This window comes from Myotis myotis, unplaced genomic scaffold (assembly GCF_014108235.1).
Source record: "Myotis myotis isolate mMyoMyo1 unplaced genomic scaffold, mMyoMyo1.p scaffold_m19_p_12, whole genome shotgun sequence".
Taxonomy (NCBI): Eukaryota; Metazoa; Chordata; class Mammalia; order Chiroptera; family Vespertilionidae; genus Myotis; species Myotis myotis.
In genome coordinates, this window is record NW_023416316.1 from 4,429,035 (window position 1) to 4,448,902 (window position 19,868).

Genomic DNA, 19,868 nt, shown 5'->3' on the forward strand with positions numbered 1-19,868 from the left:
GGTCATATGCAAAAGAAATAATTAAAACAGGTACTTAAAATAGGTTTTTACAATTTTTAAATTTATTTTTTTATTGTGGCAAAAAGCACATAAGATTTAGCCGTTAAGCGTTTTTAAGAGTGCAGTCCAGCGGGGTTAAGTGTGCATGCATTGTTAGGAAACAGCTCCGGGCCTTCTTCATCCTGCAGATCTGAAGCTCTGTCCATTGAACGCCAACTCCCACTTCCCCTGCCCCTCCGCCGCAGGGGACCATCCTTCCACTTTCTGTTTCTATGAATCTGATGACGTTAGTGCCTCCTGTAAGTGGAGTCATACAGTATCTGTCTTGTTGTGACTGGCTTATTTCGCTTAGCATAATGTCCTCAAGGTGCAGCTGTGTTTAAAGTGTGTTATATAGAAAATAACAGATGCTCGTCGTATTAAAAAAAAAAAAAAAGGCATGGGGAAGCCTTTAAGAAAGAAGCACAAGTCCCACCTCCCCCTGGGGGGTCATGTGCACCGCCCTCCCGGGTGGGCCTCGCTGCACACCCTTGGAGCTGCCATCGATGTGATGGTAAGAGAGCACGTGCCAGAGATGTTAAAGTGCGAAGAAGGAATTTCGAGGAATAGTTCTTACACACATGACCCTGCATGTTTAGATTGTTGACCGATTTCATCAGTTTGCTTTCCCCGAAGGTGGTGCCATTGTGCACGGCCGCCTACGGCTTTGGGAGGGTCTCTGAACAACTTGGAAGGCAGACCCTCCGACCCAGCACCTGCCCCTCCCGCAGCTGGGGAAGCTCAGGTCCCAAGGAGTGAGGAGCTTGTCTGATGTCACCGGTGGCAGAGCTGGACTAGCTCCCAGCCTCCTGGGGTCTAGGCGGCAGTTGTTGCTAAGAAACTACCCATCTAAAACGGTCTCTCTCTCTCTCTGGGTAGTTTCACCCTCTTGCTGCAACACCTTTCATGGCTCCCTAGTGCCTACAAGACAAATTCTAAATTTAACCCACCCCGATCTGGGGCTGCTGCTTCCAAGGTTGTGTGGTCCTAGCGGTCGAGTCCCTGAGTTCCGAAGCTGCGTGGTCCTGGGCTCTGCTAGCTTAGTGAGCACCTACTCTCCGTGTCAGTCCCCACGGACACGCATCACCCTCCACCTGGGAAGCTCCGCAAGCTCACCTGCAGCGGGAACGCACTGTCCTCCATGTTTAAGGATTCGCAGACGTGGCCCGCGGCCGTGCTCTCCCTGCCCAGCACCTGGCCCACAGTGAGTGCTCATTATGGGGCGCTGTTCTTATTCTAGGACCATCGACCCCGGTCCCCCATCGCGGGCAGCATTCTGAATGGCCACATCCTCGGGCTCGCCTCGTTGGGAGTTGCCTGGCAGGGCTGGGGTTTTTATTTTTATTTATTTATTTGTTTATTTATTTTAACATATCTTTATCGATTTCAGAGAGGAAGAGATAGAAACATCAATGATGAGAGAGAATCATTGATTGGCTGCTTCCTGCACGCCCCCTACTGGGGATCAAGCCCACAACCCAGGCATGTGCCCTTGACCGGAATCGAACCCAGGACCCTTCAGTCCGCAGGCTGACGCTCTATCCACTGAGCCAAACCGGCTAGGGCAGGGCTAGGGTTTTTAATAATCTACACAACCACCAGCTGGGAGAGGGTTTTGTGGATGGTCTTTGGGGTCCTGGGGAGTTTGCCTCCCCGAGGAGTTCCTGGAACCCCTTCCATTCCGGGTGGGCCTTGGCCCAGGGGCCTCGGGGCAGGTCTGAGAAGGGGCTGGGGACTGGCGTGGCCAGCGGAACCCCAGAATCCATGCCTCAGTCCTCCCTCCCTGATCTGGCCTCTCCCTGCTACCAATTTGCTGTGGGATTTTGTGCAAAGAGCCACTCCTCCCTGGGCCTCAGTTTCCCCCGCTGTCACCTGGGAAGCCCAGTCCCACCCCCCGCAGTGATGTGGGCACAGTGGGGTGACACGGGAACGGGAACCCTCGGGAGCAGTCAGTGCGGTGGAGGGCGCCAGTCCCGCTCGGATCTCCCGTCAGGGCTCCGCTCTGGTCCAGCCCCGTCCCTGCCCGGCTGCGCTCCCCCCCCCCCCTCCCTCCTGCGATCGCGGAGCTGGCTCCCGGCATGCCGCGCGCCGCTGACAGCCTTATAAATAGTCGCCTCTGCGGGCGGGTGGCTGCGAGGACGGGCAGGGCACGCACTGGCCCCGGCGCCCACCCGCACCCCACCCCCAGGTAGGTGTGTGCCCATGTGTCCGTCTGCGCGCGTGGGGGGACGCGCCTGTGCGGGGGGCGGGGAAGCGCAGGCACCTGGGGAATGCGCCTCGGTGCGCCAGGGTCTCCTCGGCGTTCGCGGGGCTGTGTGTGTCCCTGGCTGTGCCCTGTGCGTGTCCCTGGCTGTGCCCTGTGAGTGTCTGCCTGTCTGCACCCCCAGAGGCTGCTCGGGGGTGTGCGCCGCACTCTGTGCTTCTTTGTGGATGTGTGTGCGTTGCAGCCCTTCCCAGCCTCGCAGACAGTCACCCCTTTGTCCCAGCCCATACCCCTGGGGCTCCAGGTTCCTGTCCTTGGCATGTCCCAGCTGGGGCCCTGGAAGGGGGCTGTGACCTGACTCCCCGCCCCAAGGACCTGGGTGGGGCAGCCTTTGTGATTGGTGGACTGTCCTGTCAAGTCACTGAGGGATGGGCACAGGAGGCCCTGGGTGCTGGCCCCTGCCCCAGCCTCTGAAAGGGCAGGGGCCCTGTGGGATCCCTGTGGCAGCACAGGGGCCTGTCCTGCTCAGCCACCCACTCAGGACTCCGCAGCAGCAGGGGACGGGGCCTGGGGTGCAGGCCCAGAGAGGGGACACCGCTGCCCAAGGTCACACAGCTGAGTGATGGGGTTGGGATTTGAACCCCAGTTGGTTGCCAGCCACCAAAATGGCTGCTCTTGGTCAAGAGTCGGGAGACCTTGGTCTTGCCCTGGACTCGCCTCGTAACTGAGGTTAAGTCTCTGTCCCTTTGGCCTCCGCTCTCCAGACCCCTCGGCCGACCACCCGGTTACATACCGAGTCACTGCGGCCCTGATCCAGGGGCCCAGTAAGACCTGGGTGCTGAGCCCGTAACCTAACCCTATCCTGACCCCTGACCTCTGCGAGGCCTCCTCACGACCCAAGTTATTTTGGACCAAGGAGGTGGCAGGTTCCAGCAGGACAGTGGGGCTTAGGTTACTGGGAGGGGGTGGGGCAGGATGGGGTCACTGCAGGCTGTTCTTGGCCTAGGGGACTCCCCCCCCCCCACCAGCTACCGAGCAGTGCTGGCAGCTACTGCTCTTCCTTCAGCACACTCAGCAGGGAAGAGGCTAGCTCATGCCCCCGCAGGCAGCTGCTTAAGGACCTACTGGGTGCTAGGCCCAGAGCAGCAGGAAATGCAGCCCTGGGTTGGAACCTAGCCAGGCCCTGGAGCAAGTCTATCCTCTTCAAGCCTCAGTTCCCTCCCAGGAGGGCCCTGGGGATGGAGTAAGGCCCCCGGCCCTCTGACCAGCCCAGTCTGGTGGGGAACACAGGCCTGCACTACAACAGAGCGGTCCAGTAGAGTGTGGTGTGCGATGTGTGGCGGTATGATGCCAGGGGAAGTTCAGAGGAGGTACCTGTCAGTGTAGGAGTGGAGGGTAGAGTCCAGGAAGGCTTCCTGAAGGAGGTGACACCTGAAGTGAGTCCTAAACATGAACACCTTAGGGAAGGGCATTCCGGCATTGGGTGCAACATGAGCTGGGCCTGCAGGTGGGACACGGCCACGGTGGGAGAGGGAGCTCGGTTTAAGCAGCAGCTGATAAAGTTGCAGGGAGGGGGGAGGGGGAGAGGCTTTATCTTGGGAGCTGAGTGGCCACACATGGAAGGGTTTTAAGCCGGAGAGTGATGTGGTCTTCAGCTTGTGGGGGAAATCCTACAGATGGGCTGGTGGGTATGGAGGTTGGGTTCGCCCCTGCTTGGAACAAAGAAGTGGCCGTGAGGACACAGATCAGAGGTTCGGGAGCAAGAGGCTGGGACGTGCTTATGCAGGATGGGGAGGGTGTGAGAGAAGGGCTTCTAGCTGGACACAGCCGGGCTGTCAGTCAGCAGGTCTCCGAAGCTGGCAAGAGCGCCCTGGGCTGGCTGGGCAGGATGGAAGGTCCCAGGAAGCCCATAGTGAGAGGGTGGAGTAGGGGTCGGAGGTGAGGTCCCAGGCAGGAGGAATGGTGGCCAAGGGTCAAGAGTCAAAGGTCAAGGCAAGAGTGGCTGTGATGGTTGCAGGTGGCCTTGGGGAGGGCTGGAGGGTGAAGGCCACAGGTGTATAGGCAGCAATTCTGAAGAGACGGACGGGAAGGGGAGGGTGAGGGAGGTCCCTGGGGGCTGTGGAAGTCGTGGGGTCCCAGGAGGGGTTGGGGTTGATTCCATGCTGGGGGGAGAAGTGGGCAATGGAGCAAGGTCCTCCAGGGGGCGAGGGGCAGGGGCCACATGGGGGGGAGTTGGTCCTGTGTGTGGGGGAGCCTGGGAACCCCTCATTGGAAAATTGCAGGGCTATTCCTATGTGAACGCAGCTTCCTCCCTCCAGACTTCCCTGTCCCTCTGAGCATCCTCTTCCAAACCCCTTCAGAGATGAGGACACACAGCTCCTATCCCTCCTCCCCCTCCTGGCAGCTCTCCCCGCCCTCCGCCCTGGGGAGCGTTGTCAAGGTACCTGGAGAGGACCCCGCCCTGTTTTCTGGACTTGGGAGAGCAGTTCCGCAGTGGCTGGTGGGGCGGGAGGGGGCTGCTGCCCTTGACAGGTGAGGCAATGGAAGCACAAGGAAGAAAGATGACTTTCCCAAGGTCACCCAGCCTCCTGGGCCTTCCGGCCCCCACCGGCCCTCTCCGAGGGCAAGCCAGGGCTGGCGCACCTGCGGCTGCGGCTGTGGCCGGACGGGCGCTCGCTCACCAGCCCCACCCCCACCTTATCTTGCAGAGCTGACTCCACTCCCGGGACCTCGGCAGGATGGAAGGTACGGAGGCTCCTGTCCCCTGCTGTCTGCCTGCGCCTCAGTCTGCCCACCTGCTAAGGGGGTGCACTTTGGGGAGACACTCTGGGAGGGTTGGAGGCGGCTCTGGGGCTGCCAGACCGGGCTTGCCTGGGAGCTCCCACACCCGCCTCGGGCCTCTCATGGGATGTGCCAGCTTCAAGATTAATTTTAGAAGCAACGGGGCCTCCTGGGCTTGGGAGGACCCCACAGCTCACCTCCTGCACTGGTGTTTTTAGAGCTGAATCCCTGCCTCTTTCTGGAGAGGGCGGGCACTGGTGAGGGGAGGCCTGCCTGTGGAGAGGCCCCAAGGGTGCAACTGCCCCTCTCAGGGACGGAGTTTCCCCATTGTCCAGGGGGTGGCTCTTGGGCCCTCCAGGCTCCTATGGGCCCGCCTAGAAGGAGTCATGGGCTGAGAGCCCAGCTGGCCTGTCTCCTGGCAGCACCACCCGTCCCATCCCTGGCACTGAGCCTGGGCCTGGGCAGTTCTTAAAGAAGCCCAGCCGGCCTGGCTGCGGCTGCCTGAAACCAGTGGTCACCCGTCCACCCCTAGGGCTCTGAACGTCAGCTGCCACTGGGCTGTGCCCTCCCCCACACACACCCAGGCTTGTGCCCATCACACGGCGGGCGGGCAGGTGGCAGGAAGCCACGAGAGAAGTTCTGACAGCTCCTAGCTCCTGGCCCAGGGCTGGGAAGCCCTGGGAGCTTTGAGCTCACCTCCCCATTGGACTGGGGGGGGGGGGGGGGCGGGCAGAAAGGGGAGGGACCTCTCTCCCGGCCTCTCAGCCAGTCCTGCTCCGGGGAAGGGAAGACAGCAGCCTGGGAAGGGGCGGCTTCCAGTCGGGTTTTGGCAGCCCTAGAGCGGGCCCTGCCTCTTCAGGCCTCAGTTTCCCTCTGTGGGTGGGGCTGTGGGGCGGCTGAGTCCTCAGGGTGGTAAGGCAGAGGTTGAAATGGAAGCCGGCCTCCCCCTTTGGGCAAGGGTTCCATATGCCCACCACAGCCCTCTTCCCCGGCAACTGTCTCCAGGGCAACATATGTTGTGGTTGCCAACTCCGCACTCATACCGCCCAGGGAAGGCGGGCGATGGGCAGGCCAGGGCCTGGGAGGGGAAGGGCAGGGGACACAGCAGAACGGATCCATGGGTGGCTGCTGCTCCTCGGGAAACCTCCGCAGCGAGGAAGACTCTAAGGCTAGAGGTGACCCGCAGCTGCCGCTCAGCCTCCCACAGGGACGGGGGTGACTCGAGCCCCCCAGGGTCACTCTTACAGCCTCTGCCTGGACCGCCCTCTCTCCCCCGACCTGTCCCAGTCTCTGAGTTTCCCTCGCCATCAGCACCCACTCTGGGCTGTGACAGGAGGGTGAGCTGCCGATCCCGCTGCCTCAGGCCCAGCTCGGGCCTGGGATCAGAGGTGCTCCCCACTACATGTCGTGCGAGTGACTGAGCTCTGCCCCCCTTTCTCCCCCACAGAGAAGCTGAAGAAAACCAAGATCATCTTCGTGGTGGGTGAGTCCAGGGCAGGCGGGCGAGGCGCTAGCAGGGGGGTCTGTGCAGGCACTGGCGGGAGCCGGGGCCGGGGACTGCGCCCTGGGCTCTGCCCCTCCGATGGGTGACCTGGGCCGACCCTGTCCCCGCGGAGGACCCGTTTCTCAGGGCTCTGAACGGGTGGGCGCTTGCAGGTGGGCCCGGCTCGGGGAAGGGCACCCAGTGTGAGAAGATTGTCCAGAAGTACGGCTACACCCACCTGTCCACCGGGGACCTCCTTCGGGCCGAGGTCAGCTCGGGCTCGGCCAGGGGCAAGATGCTGTCGGAAATCATGGAGAAGGGGCAGCTGGTGCCGCTGGTGAGTGGGCCCCAGCGGGGGGTGGGGGGTGGGGGAACGGGGGTGATGGTGGCCCCGAGTGGCCGGCAGCCGGCAAAGCTCATGACATGCTGGCAAGGCTGGCCATGACCTTCCCTGGCTCTGAACCCTTTTGTGGGTGCCCATTGCCCTGGCACAGAATTTCTTCCAGAAGCTCCCAGGAGCCTCCAGGACTCTGACTGCCTGACCCCTCCACCCTCCCACCAGCCCGGCCTTTCTGTCCCCTCAAACTCATCGTACGCCTTCCTGCCTGGAATGGTTTTCCTCCTCAGCTTTCAGACCTTCTGGTTCACCCGATTTGGGCTCAGACCCCCTAACTTGACACTCCAGTAGCCCCTTTCTCTGCCCACAAGCTGAGTCATGCCTGGAAGTTGATAATGGAGTTTCCTGAGGGCAGGGGAGGCCTGCTGTGTTCACCGCCGTGTCCTCTGGGCCCAGCTGAACGCAGGACCTGAGCCATCCACCGCCTCCCCATGGTTTAGGGAGGCCTGAGGGGGCTGGTTTGGGAGCTGTCCGCACAGGGGGCGTTTCAGCTGTGGGGCAGCGCACCCCTGAGGAGGGTGGGGAAGCGGGGCTCACGGCCCCTCCTCCTTCTGCTGTGCCCACAGGAGACAGTATTGGACATGCTCCGAGACGCCATGATGGCCAAGGTGGACACTTCCAAAGGCTTCCTGATCGATGGCTACCCTCGGGAGGTGCAGCAGGGCGAAGAGTTTGAGCAGCGGGTAAGGCACAACCTGGTGGATGGTCTTCAGGATCCGTGACAGGGGCAGCCAGGCAGAGGCTGCTATGATGGGGGGGGGGGGGGGAGAGAGAGAGAGAGAGAGAGACATTGATTGATTGTGGGTGATAGGAGCTGGGGAAGGAGGGAACCAGGGAAGCGCTTTCTGGGATTCTGTCTAGAATCCAGAAGAAAAAGTCTAGAAGGATGGGAAGCACCAGGCTAAGGCGGCCAGGCTCCGGTCCCAGCTCAGCTGCTCGAGGCCTTGGGCTGTCATTCTGCCTCTCTGGACCTCAGTGTTCCCATCTGCAAAATGGGGATAGACGGGGCCCAGCTTCCTTGTGGGGCAGCATGAGGATTAGAGAGAATGTACTCTTCAGTGTAAGCACATGGTGGGAGGGGCAGGGAATAGCATGGACAGGGCTGGAAGGGCCAGGCTCGTGTAGAGAGAACAGAGCTGTTGGGAGAGGGCAGCTGGGGATGATGTGGGAGAGGGAGGCTCAGGCCTGGCTGGAGGCTTCGGATGCCCCGGGGGAAGAGTCCAGTCTCCTTCCCGGGGCCACCGGGAGTCTGGCTGGAGAGAGTGGGCCCTGAGGACGATGCCTTTGAGCTGCCTGGAATGAGTGCCCACCAGGAAAACTTTCCACAGGGCAAGGGCATCTTGCCCAAACACACACATGTACAGGCATGTGCAGGCACACACAGGCACACGAACACATAGGCACACATGTGTGCAGAAGCCACAGGCAAATGCACCCATGCACACAGGCCTGTGTACATGTGCACACATCTGGCAGTGTACACACATGCACCTCAGGCAATGCATATACACAGACTCAGTGCACCTATACACAGAGGTGCACACACATGCACACACATGGGCACACACATATACACACATACACCCATATCTCTCGGTGTTATACGCCATATGAGGGAAGCAGAGGCGCTGTAAGTGCCAAGGAGGGAGAGGTCATTAGGGGACTTGGGGGGCCTTCTTGGCAGAGGACTCCTTCCAGGCCTTGCAAGGAGGACTAGGCATCCCAGTGGGCTGGGGGCGGGACCAGACCCTCATCCCCACTCCCCAACTCTGTGAGACAGGGGCCATCTTTAGGCTTCCATAGCTTGAGCCACATCCAGACTTAGGATATTGTATTTCCTGCCCTCTAACTGGCTGCAAGACCTCAGGGAAGTGTCTACCCTGATCTGGGCCTCAGTTTCCCTATCTGTGAAATGGGGGTTGGCTGGGCTTCCTTCATGGACCTAGGCACCAGCTGTGTGACGTCACCTCTGGCCCTCAAAGCCCCGTCTGGAAGATGGGGTTAGTGAAAGTTCTCATCCCTCCTGGGGCTGTTGTGGGTGCTGGCGTGGGCGCCTGGCCCTGCCCAGCACCTGGTGTTTTTGACTCTGGGCACCAGGGGGCGCCAGGTCCTCACCAAAGGAAGATGGTGAACCTTATTTCTTCTTGCCCTTCCCAGTCTTCCTGACGAAACACTCATCCCAGTGACAGTGACATTGTTCAGAACCTCCCAGAGCTCAGTGGCCCCTCACCCCTTCCCTTAGCCCTGGCTCCTCTGTCAAGTCCTAATCCAGGCCTGCTGGGGTAAGACAGCCCATTGCGCTGGCCTCGGGCCAGGCTGGGAGAGGGATGTTGAGTAAGTAACCAGAGGCCCTCCCAGAGGTGCTGAGGGCAGAAGTAAAGGGCCTGGAAGAGCCTGTCCCAGGGGGCGGGGGTGGCGGGGTGGCATCTGGGGAGGCTGCGCCCGAGGAATGAGATTTTAGGTGAAATCTGAAGGTGAGCACTTGGCATGGAGGGAAGAGGTTCCTGGGAGGCTCCTGGCAAGAGCAAAGGCCTGGCACACGAGGAGGGTGATGAGAGCCGGCCTAGACTCCCGTCAGTGGCTGAAGCAGGAGAGCAAAGGGGTGAGAGCACGCGATGAGGAGGGGGCGCAGGGCCCAACGGCGCAGGCCCGCGAGGCCAGGGAAGGACTTCGCATTTTCTCCCCAGGGCACTGGGGAGCCACGGACGAGGTTTGGGCAGGGGGACGGCAGGGCAGATTGGTCTGGGGAGGGTCTGTCAGGCCGTCCTGAATGTCCGAGTGGATCTCAAGTGGGGCCCCCCCGAAGTGGGAAGATGGGGAGGAGGAAAAGGGCCCCTGTGACTGGTGCCCCGCCCACAGATCGGACAGCCCACCCTGCTGCTGTATGTGGACGCAGGCCCCGAGACCATGACCCAGCGGCTCCTGAAGCGCGGAGAGACCAGCGGGCGGGTGGACGACAACGAGGAGACCATCAAGAAGCGGTTGGATACCTACTACAAGGCCACGGAACCCGTCATCGCCTTCTATGAGAAACGTGGCATCGTGCGCAAGGTGCGCCCCCTGCAGGCCGGGCCGAGGGAGCCCTGGGAAACCTGGGTGGTTTTCCTGGCCGGGCCTCAAATTGCTGGGGCCTCGGGCCGGCCTCCCTCCCTGGGCCTTGGCTTCCCCCTGGTTTGATGAGGGGCTGCTGCCCACGGCGGCTGGACTCCCGACCCAGGCCGGGCCTGCCACGGTGGGGCCCGCCCAGCCCAGCCCAGCCCACGGCGCCTCCGCTCACCACCAGTCTCCCTGCAGGTCAATGCCGAAGGCTCCGTGGACAGCGTCTTCTCCCAGGTCTGCACCCACCTGGATGCCCTCAAGTAGCAACACCGCCCGGAGCCCCTTCCCCAGCTCAGAGCCCAGCCCCACCCCTGTCCTGACTCAGGAGTCCTGGCCTGAGCTCAGCGCCTCCACCCCGCCCGCCCGGCGGCGGGAGCACAGACAGAGGAAGCCACTTTATCCTGTTTTCACGGACAGCTGAGCACTAAAGGAATTTCCGAGGACATTCGGTTTTACTCCTTTTTCTTCGCTTCCACTGGGGTTGATTTATGTGGGATGGCCGCCCGGCCTTGAGTCCCCAGCCCCTCTTCCTCCCCAGCCCCTCGGTCCCCCTCAGCCCGCCGGACCGCCCCCCTCCCCCCACAGCTCTGGTGGAAGGCCCAGGACTCTTCTTACGTAGGGCGTGCGGGGCCGGGCTGTGCCAGGCCTGGGGGTCCAGGGTGACCGAGGCAGGGTCCTTGCTCTCCGGGACGCGTGGTCAGGCAGAGCTGGGCCCGGGCCTGGGCCCCTCTGCATCCTGGCTATGTGGCCGTGGCCCTGACCCCTCATCTCTCGGAGCCTGTGTTCTGTGCCTAACTGCTGCTGGGGACTGAGCTGTTCATGCAGCCAGGACACGGGCTGAGGGAGCCTTCCTGGGCAGCGGGAGGGGGGGTGGTGCTCCCTGGTAGTGGTGGGGACCCAGAGTAGCCGGCCAAGTGGGCAGTGAGTTGGCCTCCTTGATGTGAGAAGCCCTGAGGCCTGCGGGCTGGACCTGGGGGTCACGGTCACTGGCGCCTCCCTGAGGAGGTGAGATCTGAAGGGCTCCCACCACGTGGCCCAGGGCAGGTCACAGCCTGTCCTTTCTCAGCTGCTTCAGAATTCAAATTGGGCTCATTGTCCCCCCAACCCCGCCCCCCCCCCCCAGGTTAGGAAGAGAACACACTGAGCCAAGGGTGTAGCCTTAGTGACCAGGCCTGTGGGAGCCGGAGACCAGGGCAGCCTCGGGGACATGCCAGGCCCCGGTGCTGGGGGGGGCCTAGGCTCCCCCGTGGAGAAGCATCCTCCCCTTTCTGTTCTCATTCTGGCCTCGTCGTGGAGAACGGCTCCACTTGGTGCTCAGGGTCCTTACCGCCTGGCCCAGCCTGGAGGCTCCTGAACGCCGAGAGCCTGCGGCGGGCACACCTGGAGGAATGAACCCGTGCGGCCGGGCTGCCTGTGCCAGCAAGTGTGGCTGGTTTCCCGTTTACATTAGGTATTCAAAGTTTCCTCGAAAATAAACGTATTTAAGTTCTAAAAGGTGGGTCTATTGAAAGAAGAACACGGAATAAGTCAGTGGTAATACAGGGGAGAGAGAAGGCAGGCGGCCTGCGGGGTGAGCCGTCCTGTCTGGGCGGGGTGCGGGTGAGGCCTCCGCAGCTGCTCTCTGTTCCGCGTGCCGGCCCGGGTGTGCGGGAAGCCCCAACTCGGTAACCTCCCACCTGGGGGGTCCATGTCACATCTGTCAAACTGGCCCCCGTGCACACACACACACACACACACACACACACACACACACGCTCCCACTCACATGCACGCGCCCCTTCATCCCGGGGCCGCCTGAGGATCCACGTGCGGGTGAGTGGAAAACAAGCCAGAGACGATAAGGGGCTAGGGAAATCCACCCTCAAAATCACCATCTTTATGACAGCTTCCTGAACTCAGGTGTGTCCCAATGGATGAAAACCTACGCTGACCCAAATTGTTCACCACAGAATCACTTCGTTCACTTAAAAAAAAGCCTGGAAAACTTAAAACAAAAACTTTGAAAGTTCCAGTAACCGTTACCCAGTCATTGCCATTAATCGTCTTTGGAGGGTTTCCTTCATGGAAGTTCCTTCGGCAGCGATCCGGCACCTGCCCTGGCGGGACACTGCTGTGACTCCCGGCACCGGGAGGGGACCGTGCTCGCACACGCCGTCAGACATCCGCACCTGCGACCAGTTCTGGGCAGCTCAGAGCTCAGAGGGGCCCCTGGTGCAGAAGGCTCCTTGACCTGGAGCTCTGGAGTGGGGCCCTAACAGTACCTAGGAGTTCACTTCACCACGTGACAGAGGGCATGGAAGGGCAGAGGGAACAGCGCTGCAGAGCTGCAGGGGTGGAGAGGACCCACTGAGTGAAGGGAGGCTGAGGCATTAGTGGGGGCTGGAAGGCAGGCTAGAGGGGGTGTCTTAGCTGGAGACAAGCTTGGCAGGTGATAGAAGCCACGCTTGCAGGGCCTTGAATGCCAACCCAGGTATCTAGTCTTTCCCCAAAGGGCAATGGGAGGCTCAGAAAGTTTTGTTTTTTGTGGTTTTTAAAAAAATATATTTTATTGATTTTTTACAGAGAGGAAGGGAGAGGGATAGAGAGTCAGAAACATCGATGAGAGAGAAACATCGATCAGCTGCCTCCTGCATACCCCCTACTGGGGATGTGCCCACAACCAAGGTATGTGCCCTTGACCAGAATCGAACCTTGGGACCCTTAAGTCCCCAGGCTGACGCTCTGTCCACTGAGCCAAACCGGTTAGGGCAGAAAGTTTTGTTTGTAATAAAAATTTTCAAACAAAATTTGAGGAAATAATATAATGAACACCCATATACCATCACCCACATTTTTCCATACTTCCTTCACGGCTGGTTTATTGTTGTCAGACTATTTTAAAGTAAGTTACAGATATGAAAAAAGTTCGTTCCGAAAGTGGGACTTCGGTATGACTAATAAGTGAGGACATTTTGCTGTTTAACCACAACTCAGTTTCGATGACACTCGGTTAACACTAGTATCATAGGTACTTCTCAGTCCACATGTCGTTTCCCCCAAAGTGTGTCTTTGCGAAAACCGGGAGGCAATCCGGGACCACACGTGGCCTCTGTGCCGCCCGTCGAACGTTAACCTCTGACTCACCCCCTCTCTTTGAGATTGACCTGTGACGGACCGTGGTCCCCCAGAAAATTCCTCCTCCCTGTGCCTGTGGCTCCCTTGTGGTGTCCCTGGACTTGTTCCTCCGTTCCCCGTTTCCTGTACCCTGAAGTTAGTGTACGGGCGTCAGACGTTCAGGATAAGCCTTTGGGACAAGAATACCGAATAGCTGAGGCTCACGAAGGGCTTTAAAACCAGGCGGGACGGTCAGAGGGGCCGCATCTGGCTCTACGTGCACACGAATCCCCGCAGGGTCTCGCTCAAAAGCTGCCTCTGATGCAGCGGGTCGGTTTGGGTGGTGAGGCCTGGCTGGGCCGCTGGGCCGAGGCCCACACTGGGCAGCTCAGAGAGGCGGGAGCCGGGGAAGGGGAGGAAGGGTGGGGAGGAGGGGGCGCCTCTAAGGTCAGCGTGTGCTCATCCCCTACTGGTGGGCTGAGAGGTGGGCGTGGTGTCGGATCCGGACGGGCGGTGCTGTCATAGTCTTCATGTCTCCAGCGGCACTCCAGGAAATGGCTGTCCCAAGGTGCCGGAACCTTCTAGCCAGCAGAGGGACGGCCGCGCGCCTCTGTGACCTCAGGGTCTCAGAGAGAGAGCGTGCTCCTCGGGAGGCCCTCCGGGGTGGTGGCCTCAGATGCCCCCACTGGACTCAGCCCCTAAGCCTCCGCCCCCGGGGGCCCTGAGGGCCTGGCCGGAGGCGCTGAAGTGGGAGAGGAAGGAAGCGGGGAGCAGAAGAGGCCAAGGCTGTCGCCTCCCAGCCTCCAGAGGGGCCTCGAGTAAACAGGAAGGCCTGGCGGCTCCACGGTGGGGGGGCTTCGGAGGGTGGGGCCAGAGCCCTCCTGGACCTGCACAGCCTGCAGCCTAGAGCACAGGGCCTCCTTCTGTGGCAGCAGACGCAGAGAGGTGGTGTGGCTCCCCCACCCCCACCCCGTCACACAGCGAGCGGGGGAACCGGGTCAGAGCCCCGCCTGCCTCTCCTGCGTCTGCCCCCCTCCTGGGTTCTGGTGCGGGGTCTCCTGCCTCCGAGGTGGCCTTCAGGGTCCCTCGACCTTGGGAGTGGGTTCACCAGGCAGGCCCACTTCCCCAGGAGGCAGCAGCTGCCGGGCCACCCCCTGGGGAAAGAGAGGGAGACTGTGCGGGGCTTTGCTCCTCTAGAACGGAGTCTGGAGGGACCACTGACCCCTGTGAGCTCCCTATCCCCATGGGGAGTCATTCCCCCTCTTCAGAGACCCTGTCCCTGGGCTCAGGGGCCCCCAACACCCACACCTGGGGACTCAGAACCACAGCCTATGTCACCTCAAGCTGTGCAGCCCAATGGTTAAGGCGTTCATTTATCGCATAAACATATGGAATGCCTACCAGGGGCCAGGCACTATTCCAAGCAATGGGCCTTTGGAACTTCTCTGAGAGAGAGAGGGAGAGAAAGAGAGAGAGAAAAAATAAACAATATATAGTATGTGAGAGGGTGATCTGGGCCATTTGTGGAGGAGGGAGAGGGCTATTTAAAATTCTGTGTTCATGCCCTAATGGTCGGCAAACTGCGGCTCGCAAGCCACGTGCGGCTCTTTGGCCCCTTCAGTGTGACTCTTCCTAAGCCTTAGGAGCACCCTAATTAAGTTAATAACAATGTATCTACCTATATAGTTTAAGTTTAAAAAATTTGGCTCTCAAAAGAAATTTCAATCGTTGTACTGTTGATATTTGGCCCTGTTGACTAATGAGTTTGCCGACCACTGCCCTAACCAGTTTGGCTCAGCGGATAGAGCGTCGGCCTGCGGACTGAAGGGTCCCAGGTTCGATTCTGGTCAAGGGCATGTACCTTGGTTGCAGGCACATCCCCGTAGGGGGTGTGCAGGAGGCGGCTGATCGATGTTTCTAATTCTCTATCCCTCTCCCTTCCTCTCTGTAAAAAAATCAATAAAATATAAATAAATAAATAAATAAATAAATAAATAAATAAATAAATAAATAAATAAAAATTCCTTACTGACCATGTGACATTTGATCTGCAACTTAAAGGAGCAAGCCCTGTGGTTATCTAGCGGGAGAGCATTTCAGGAAAAGGGAACAGCAAGCCGAAACCGGTTTGGCTCAGTGGATGGAGCGTCGGCCTGCGGACTGAAAGGTCCCAGGTTCGATTCCGGTCAGGGGCATGTGCCTGGGTTGCGGGCATATCCCCAGTGGGAGATGTGCAGGAGGCAGCTGATCGATGTTTCTCGCTCATCGATGTTTCTAACTCTCTATCTCTCTCCCTTCCTCTCTGTAAAAAATCAATAAAATATATTAAAAAACAAAAAGGAACAGCAAGTGCAAAGGCCCTGAGGTGGACGTGTGCTTGGCACGTCCAAGGAACAGCAAGGAGGCCGTGGCTGCGGTCCTGGGAGCAAGGGGGTCAGAGCAGAGGGGGAGGTTGGTGAAGGGAGGGGGAGTCTGGCTTCTGTGCGGAGAAGTTGCCCGCACAGGGCGCTGAGTGAGAAGGGATGGGAATTTAGGGGAGCCGCCCACAGGATTTGCTTGTGGGTCAGATGAGGGGTGTGCGAGAGAGAGTCAAGGTCACCTCACCCTCAAGGCTTGAGCCACGGAGGAGGGAGCTGTCAGTGTCTGAGATGACGGACTGAGGCAGGAGCAGTTGGCGGAGAAGGAGTAGAGCCCAGAGCCCAGTGTTGGATGCGTGGAGTCTGAGCTGCTCACTAGACATCCCGGAGCCAGGAGCCCGGGGGAGTCCTGGCTGGAGCGCTGTATCTGGAATATAAAGTTGGGAGCCGTCAGTAAATAAAGGGAGTTAAAGCCACTTGGACGAGGCACCCCGAGCAGCACTTCTCGGACGGACGGACGTTGATGTCCTACCAGTGCCCTGGAGATCTGGCTAAGACGCAGGTTCTGGCCCGAGGCCTGGGCAGGCCCGGAGAGAAGCTGCCAAGACCACACTTTGAAGACCACGGTCTCAGGCATTGCATTGTGCAGCCAGGGCCTAAGGGCGGGTAATGAGCTCCACAGAGGGGCTGGTGCTCAGGATGGAGAGAAAATGGAACAGGTCGGGTTCATGTCACATGGGTATCCATCGGGTCACAAAACCTGGTTTCGGTTATTTGAGCCTGAGTCCCGGGGACGTGATGTTGTCATGGTCACAAAGGTTTGAGAAAACCTGACTTGGGGGTGAAGGTAGCAGAGACGGGGGGAGGCCCAGGAGCCAAGCGTGAGAGGATGAGGAGGAACCGGTGAGGAGGCAAATCAGGCGACCCGGGAGGTGGGAGGGAAACCAGGACAGAATGTTCTAGAAGCCAAAGGAGGAAAGAGGCCTGGATTTGAATGATCCTCTGCTTCTCCTCAGCCCCGTTGCCATGCCCATCTGAGCCTCCGTTTCCCCCCTTGTGAAATGGGGACATGACAGTCTCAGCTCGTTGAGGTGGCTGTGAGGTGGCACTTGGCGTGGGGCTGGGCCAGCGTGTGAGTGGGGGAGGGACTCCCGTTCTGGTCCTGGGCTTCGAGCTCCTCCAGCCCGGCAGGCTGCCCTCCCATTGTGCAGATGAAGAAACTGAGACCCAGACTATGGAGAGGTCTTGCCCGAGGCCACTCAGGGCAGAGCCGGGAGACCCTGACTCCCGGCCGATGCTCTTCCCTCGGCCCCCACGTTCTGCCCGCCCGTGTGGGTCTGACCCTGCGGTGCTCTCCGGCCCTGGCTCCTGGCCTGTGCTGGAGCCGGACAGCCGCCTGGGGGGATCCCTGGGGGCCGCCTAAAATTCCTCCCGTGGCCAGTGGCCAGGGTGGACGTGCTCCGTGCCTTCCTGCAGCCCTGGCCTTCCTGGCCAGCGAGGGGGAGGAAGAGGCAAATTAGTGCACCTGCCCGCTGTGGGGTCCAGGCCCAGGGGCCTGGCCACCGGCCACATGTCTCTCTGGCGTGTGGGTAGGCGGCACCTGAAAGCATCTGGTGGCGGGAGCCCCGCAGGAAACAGATGGCACGCTCCACTGGGGTCGGGAGGGTTTGATGTGGGGTCTGTTTACACAGGTGCGGGCCGGGGTGGGGAAGCCAGGGGGACAGTGCTGAGTCCCCGGCGGGCAGCGGCGGGGCCGTGGCCGGGCCGTGGCCAGGCTCGGCCGGAGGGGCCACGTGGAGAGGGCTGGTCAGGGCCATGGCCTTTGGTGCCCCTGCAGGGAAGGAGCCAGAGGAATGAATCCTCCTCCCCGTCTCCCTCCTTCCCCTCTGATCTGTGCAGGGTGAGGGGGGCTGGGAGAGGTAGATGCGTCCATCTGGGGAGAGAGTGCATCCGGGTGGTAACTTCCTCAAGGTCTGTCCCCAACTGTGAGACCAAGTGACCATCAAACTTTCCGGGGACAGGCGGTCCAGGCTGGGAACCGGTCCCTTCACTGGGGAACAGGAGCAAGGCCTACCTCTCGGTGCCTCCGGTTCCCTAGGCCTCCATGGGCCCCAGCTCTGCCTGGCCTTTCAGGACACCGCATGCTTTCGATAGCTGTATCTCGAGGGTCATAGGGTGCTGGGCTCTGTGGTGGGAACACAGCTCTGCGGAGGCATCAAAGCGGAGAGGCTCACAGAGCACGACCCCACCCAGGCCGGGGGTGGTGCGGGTGGCTTCCCCTCCACCCCTGGGGCCCCGATCTTCTCCTTCCTCCTCGGGGTCTCTGGGGGCAGCTCCAGGCTCACCTGTGGCTCCTGCAGATGTCCTCTCCCTGGCCGTTTCCTACAAGTTCGTGGGCATGTCCACCTGCAGCCTCTCCTCCTCAAGAGAGCTCAATGGGCCTTGTTCACAGCACGGGTGGGGACGGGCTGTGCAGGGTGGAGGGAAGGGGAGGGCGGAGGTGGGAGAAGAGCTTCCTAGGGGATCCCTGTTTTGGCCCCGGGTGCCCTGACTCCCACTCTGGTCAACAATCCTCCTCATCCTGTGACACCCACAGCCCTGGCGACCTCTGTCCTCATGGTCAGCGCAGGGTGGGCGGGGGGTGGCAGAGAAGGAGATGAGCCTGAAGGAGGCAGCCCTGGGGTCTCTGCTCTCCACCCCAGGGGTCTCTCACTTTTCAGGGAGCAGTGGGTTCCTCCTGTGAATGGTGTAATGGCCCCGGCCTGCAGGGTGGCAGTGAGGATTCAGAGCTGATAAGGTGAACGCCTAGGGCGGGCCTGGTGCACAGGGAGCGGTCAGCGCCTGGGGCTGGGTTAACTGCCCCAGTCTGGAGCCTGGGGACACCTCACAGCCACCCCTTGTCCCCCACTGAGACCATCCTCTCCTTGTGGTGCCCCCTCCCCTCCTGCACCCACAGCAAAGGGCAGAGGACCTGCTACATTCAGGTGACGCCCTCCACCCCATGCTGGCCTTCCCGGCCGGCCGGGCATGGCTGGATCTTGGATCTCCTGTGACCGGGAACTAGCCGGGCGGCTGCAGGGCTGGGCGAGCGAGCCTTCCCCAACTCCCTACCCGAGGAGCCACACCCGCCCTTCCCAGCCTGGGGCAGCTCCTGGGGGGGGGGGGGGCAGCACACTCCTGCCCGCTCCTCCCAGAGGCCCCCAGGCCTCCGGCCTTCGCTTCCCTCCCTGGCCCTGGATTTCGCCATCTGTGACTCAGGACAGGTATGACGAGAAGGACCCCCTGGCTCCACCCCCTCTATGGGTCCTGCCAGCACACATCAAGGTTTATTTTCTCAAAGCCCAGCCCGGCCAGCACCTTCTGCTCCATGTGTTCCCCTCCCTGACCCCCTGTGGCCTCAGGATAAAGTCCTGGCATTCAAGGCCCCCTCCCAAAGCAGGGCCAGCGTCTGCCTCTCCAGCTTCCTGTCCCCACCACACCCCTGCGTGTCCCCCTCACCTCCTTCTTCCACCCCACCCCCACTCACCCAGTCTTTCAAAGACTGGGCCTAAATGCCACCTCCTCCAGGCAGCCCAGGCCTCCTCCTCTGAGCTCCTTGGGGCCTGACCCTAGGTGCTTCCCATAACGAGCACCACGATGGACAGAGTTGGCACTTACTGTTTGCAGAATGAACAAGGGACCGTTCTGGGCTTGTCTCCAGGCTCAGGGAGCACTGCTGAGGAGCACTTCCTGTGTGCCAGGCCCAGGGCTCAGCGACGAAGTGCCCCCACCTCTGGGAATCTCACAATAGCCTGGCGAGGAAGGCACTGTTGCACCCACTTTACAAACAGGGTGACCGGGGCTTAGGGGGCTTGTTCAGGGTCTCATAGCTCAGGGAAAGCGGGCAGGATTCTGAACCCAGGGCCATCTGGGTTCAGAAACGCCATTAGAGTGAGTCCTTTCATTTGGGGCTGCCTTTTGTCTCTGAAGGATTTTCCGTCCGTGGAGGGGACAGGCCCAAAGTGTGAATCTCTGGGCAGCTCCCCAGTTCTCTCTCGGCCTTAAGACCCAGTCCCAGCAGCCATGCCAGGCCATGTGCCATGCTGGGCCTCAGTTTCCCGGCTGGATAAACAAGGAAAGGACAGCCAGTGTCATGCTACGCATTAAGCCAGCTTTGGTGCCTAATGAGATCTGTTCGAATCCCAGCTCCACTGTCTTTCTGGGCCAATTATCTGACTTCATTAGGCCTCTGTTTCCTCATCTGCAAAATGGGAACGCTGACTTCACGGTGCTGTGAGCTCCACCTGGAGCGTCTGGGCGAGGGCCTGACTCCTGAGAGGTTCGCTTGGTGGGCTATTAGGGTGATTGTTTCCATCTGCCCCGGGGGCTGCCCGCCAGCCCAGGACAGGGTGGGATGGGAGGGTGGGGTGCGTGGGG

At 60.5% G+C, this 19,868-nt stretch overlaps 1 protein-coding gene and 1 long non-coding RNA gene across 4 annotated transcripts; one reads left to right on the top strand and one right to left on the bottom strand.

Moving 5' to 3' along the window:
* Positions 1-2,135: 2,135 nt before the first annotated feature.
* AK1 (adenylate kinase 1) lies at positions 2,136-10,447 on the top strand. Of its 3 annotated transcripts, XM_036329577.1 has the most exons (7): positions 2,136-2,227; positions 4,951-4,987; positions 6,471-6,506; positions 6,680-6,843; positions 7,470-7,586; positions 9,763-9,954; positions 10,198-10,447. In XM_036329577.1, exons 2-7 carry the CDS (start codon positions 4,981-4,983, stop codon positions 10,264-10,266), a joined length of 585 nt encoding a protein of 194 aa, XP_036185470.1. In that variant the 5' UTR covers positions 2,136-2,227; positions 4,951-4,980; the 3' UTR covers positions 10,267-10,447. The 3 variants fall into 3 exon arrangements, with proteins under 3 accessions (XP_036185470.1, XP_036185468.1, XP_036185469.1); XM_036329575.1 differs by lacking the exons at positions 2,136-2,227; positions 4,951-4,987 and adding an exon at positions 3,918-4,137; XM_036329576.1 differs by lacking the exons at positions 2,136-2,227; positions 4,951-4,987 and adding an exon at positions 6,126-6,198.
* A 2,299-nt stretch (positions 10,448-12,746) lies between these two features.
* LOC118667028 lies at positions 12,747-19,786 on the bottom strand. Its single transcript, XR_004971133.1, has 4 exons — positions 19,110-19,786; positions 17,798-17,920; positions 15,700-15,879; positions 12,747-14,538 (listed from the first exon to the last, which is right to left on the bottom strand). It is a non-coding gene; the product is annotated as an uncharacterized LOC118667028 (long non-coding RNA).
* Positions 19,787-19,868: the final 82 nt, after the last annotated feature.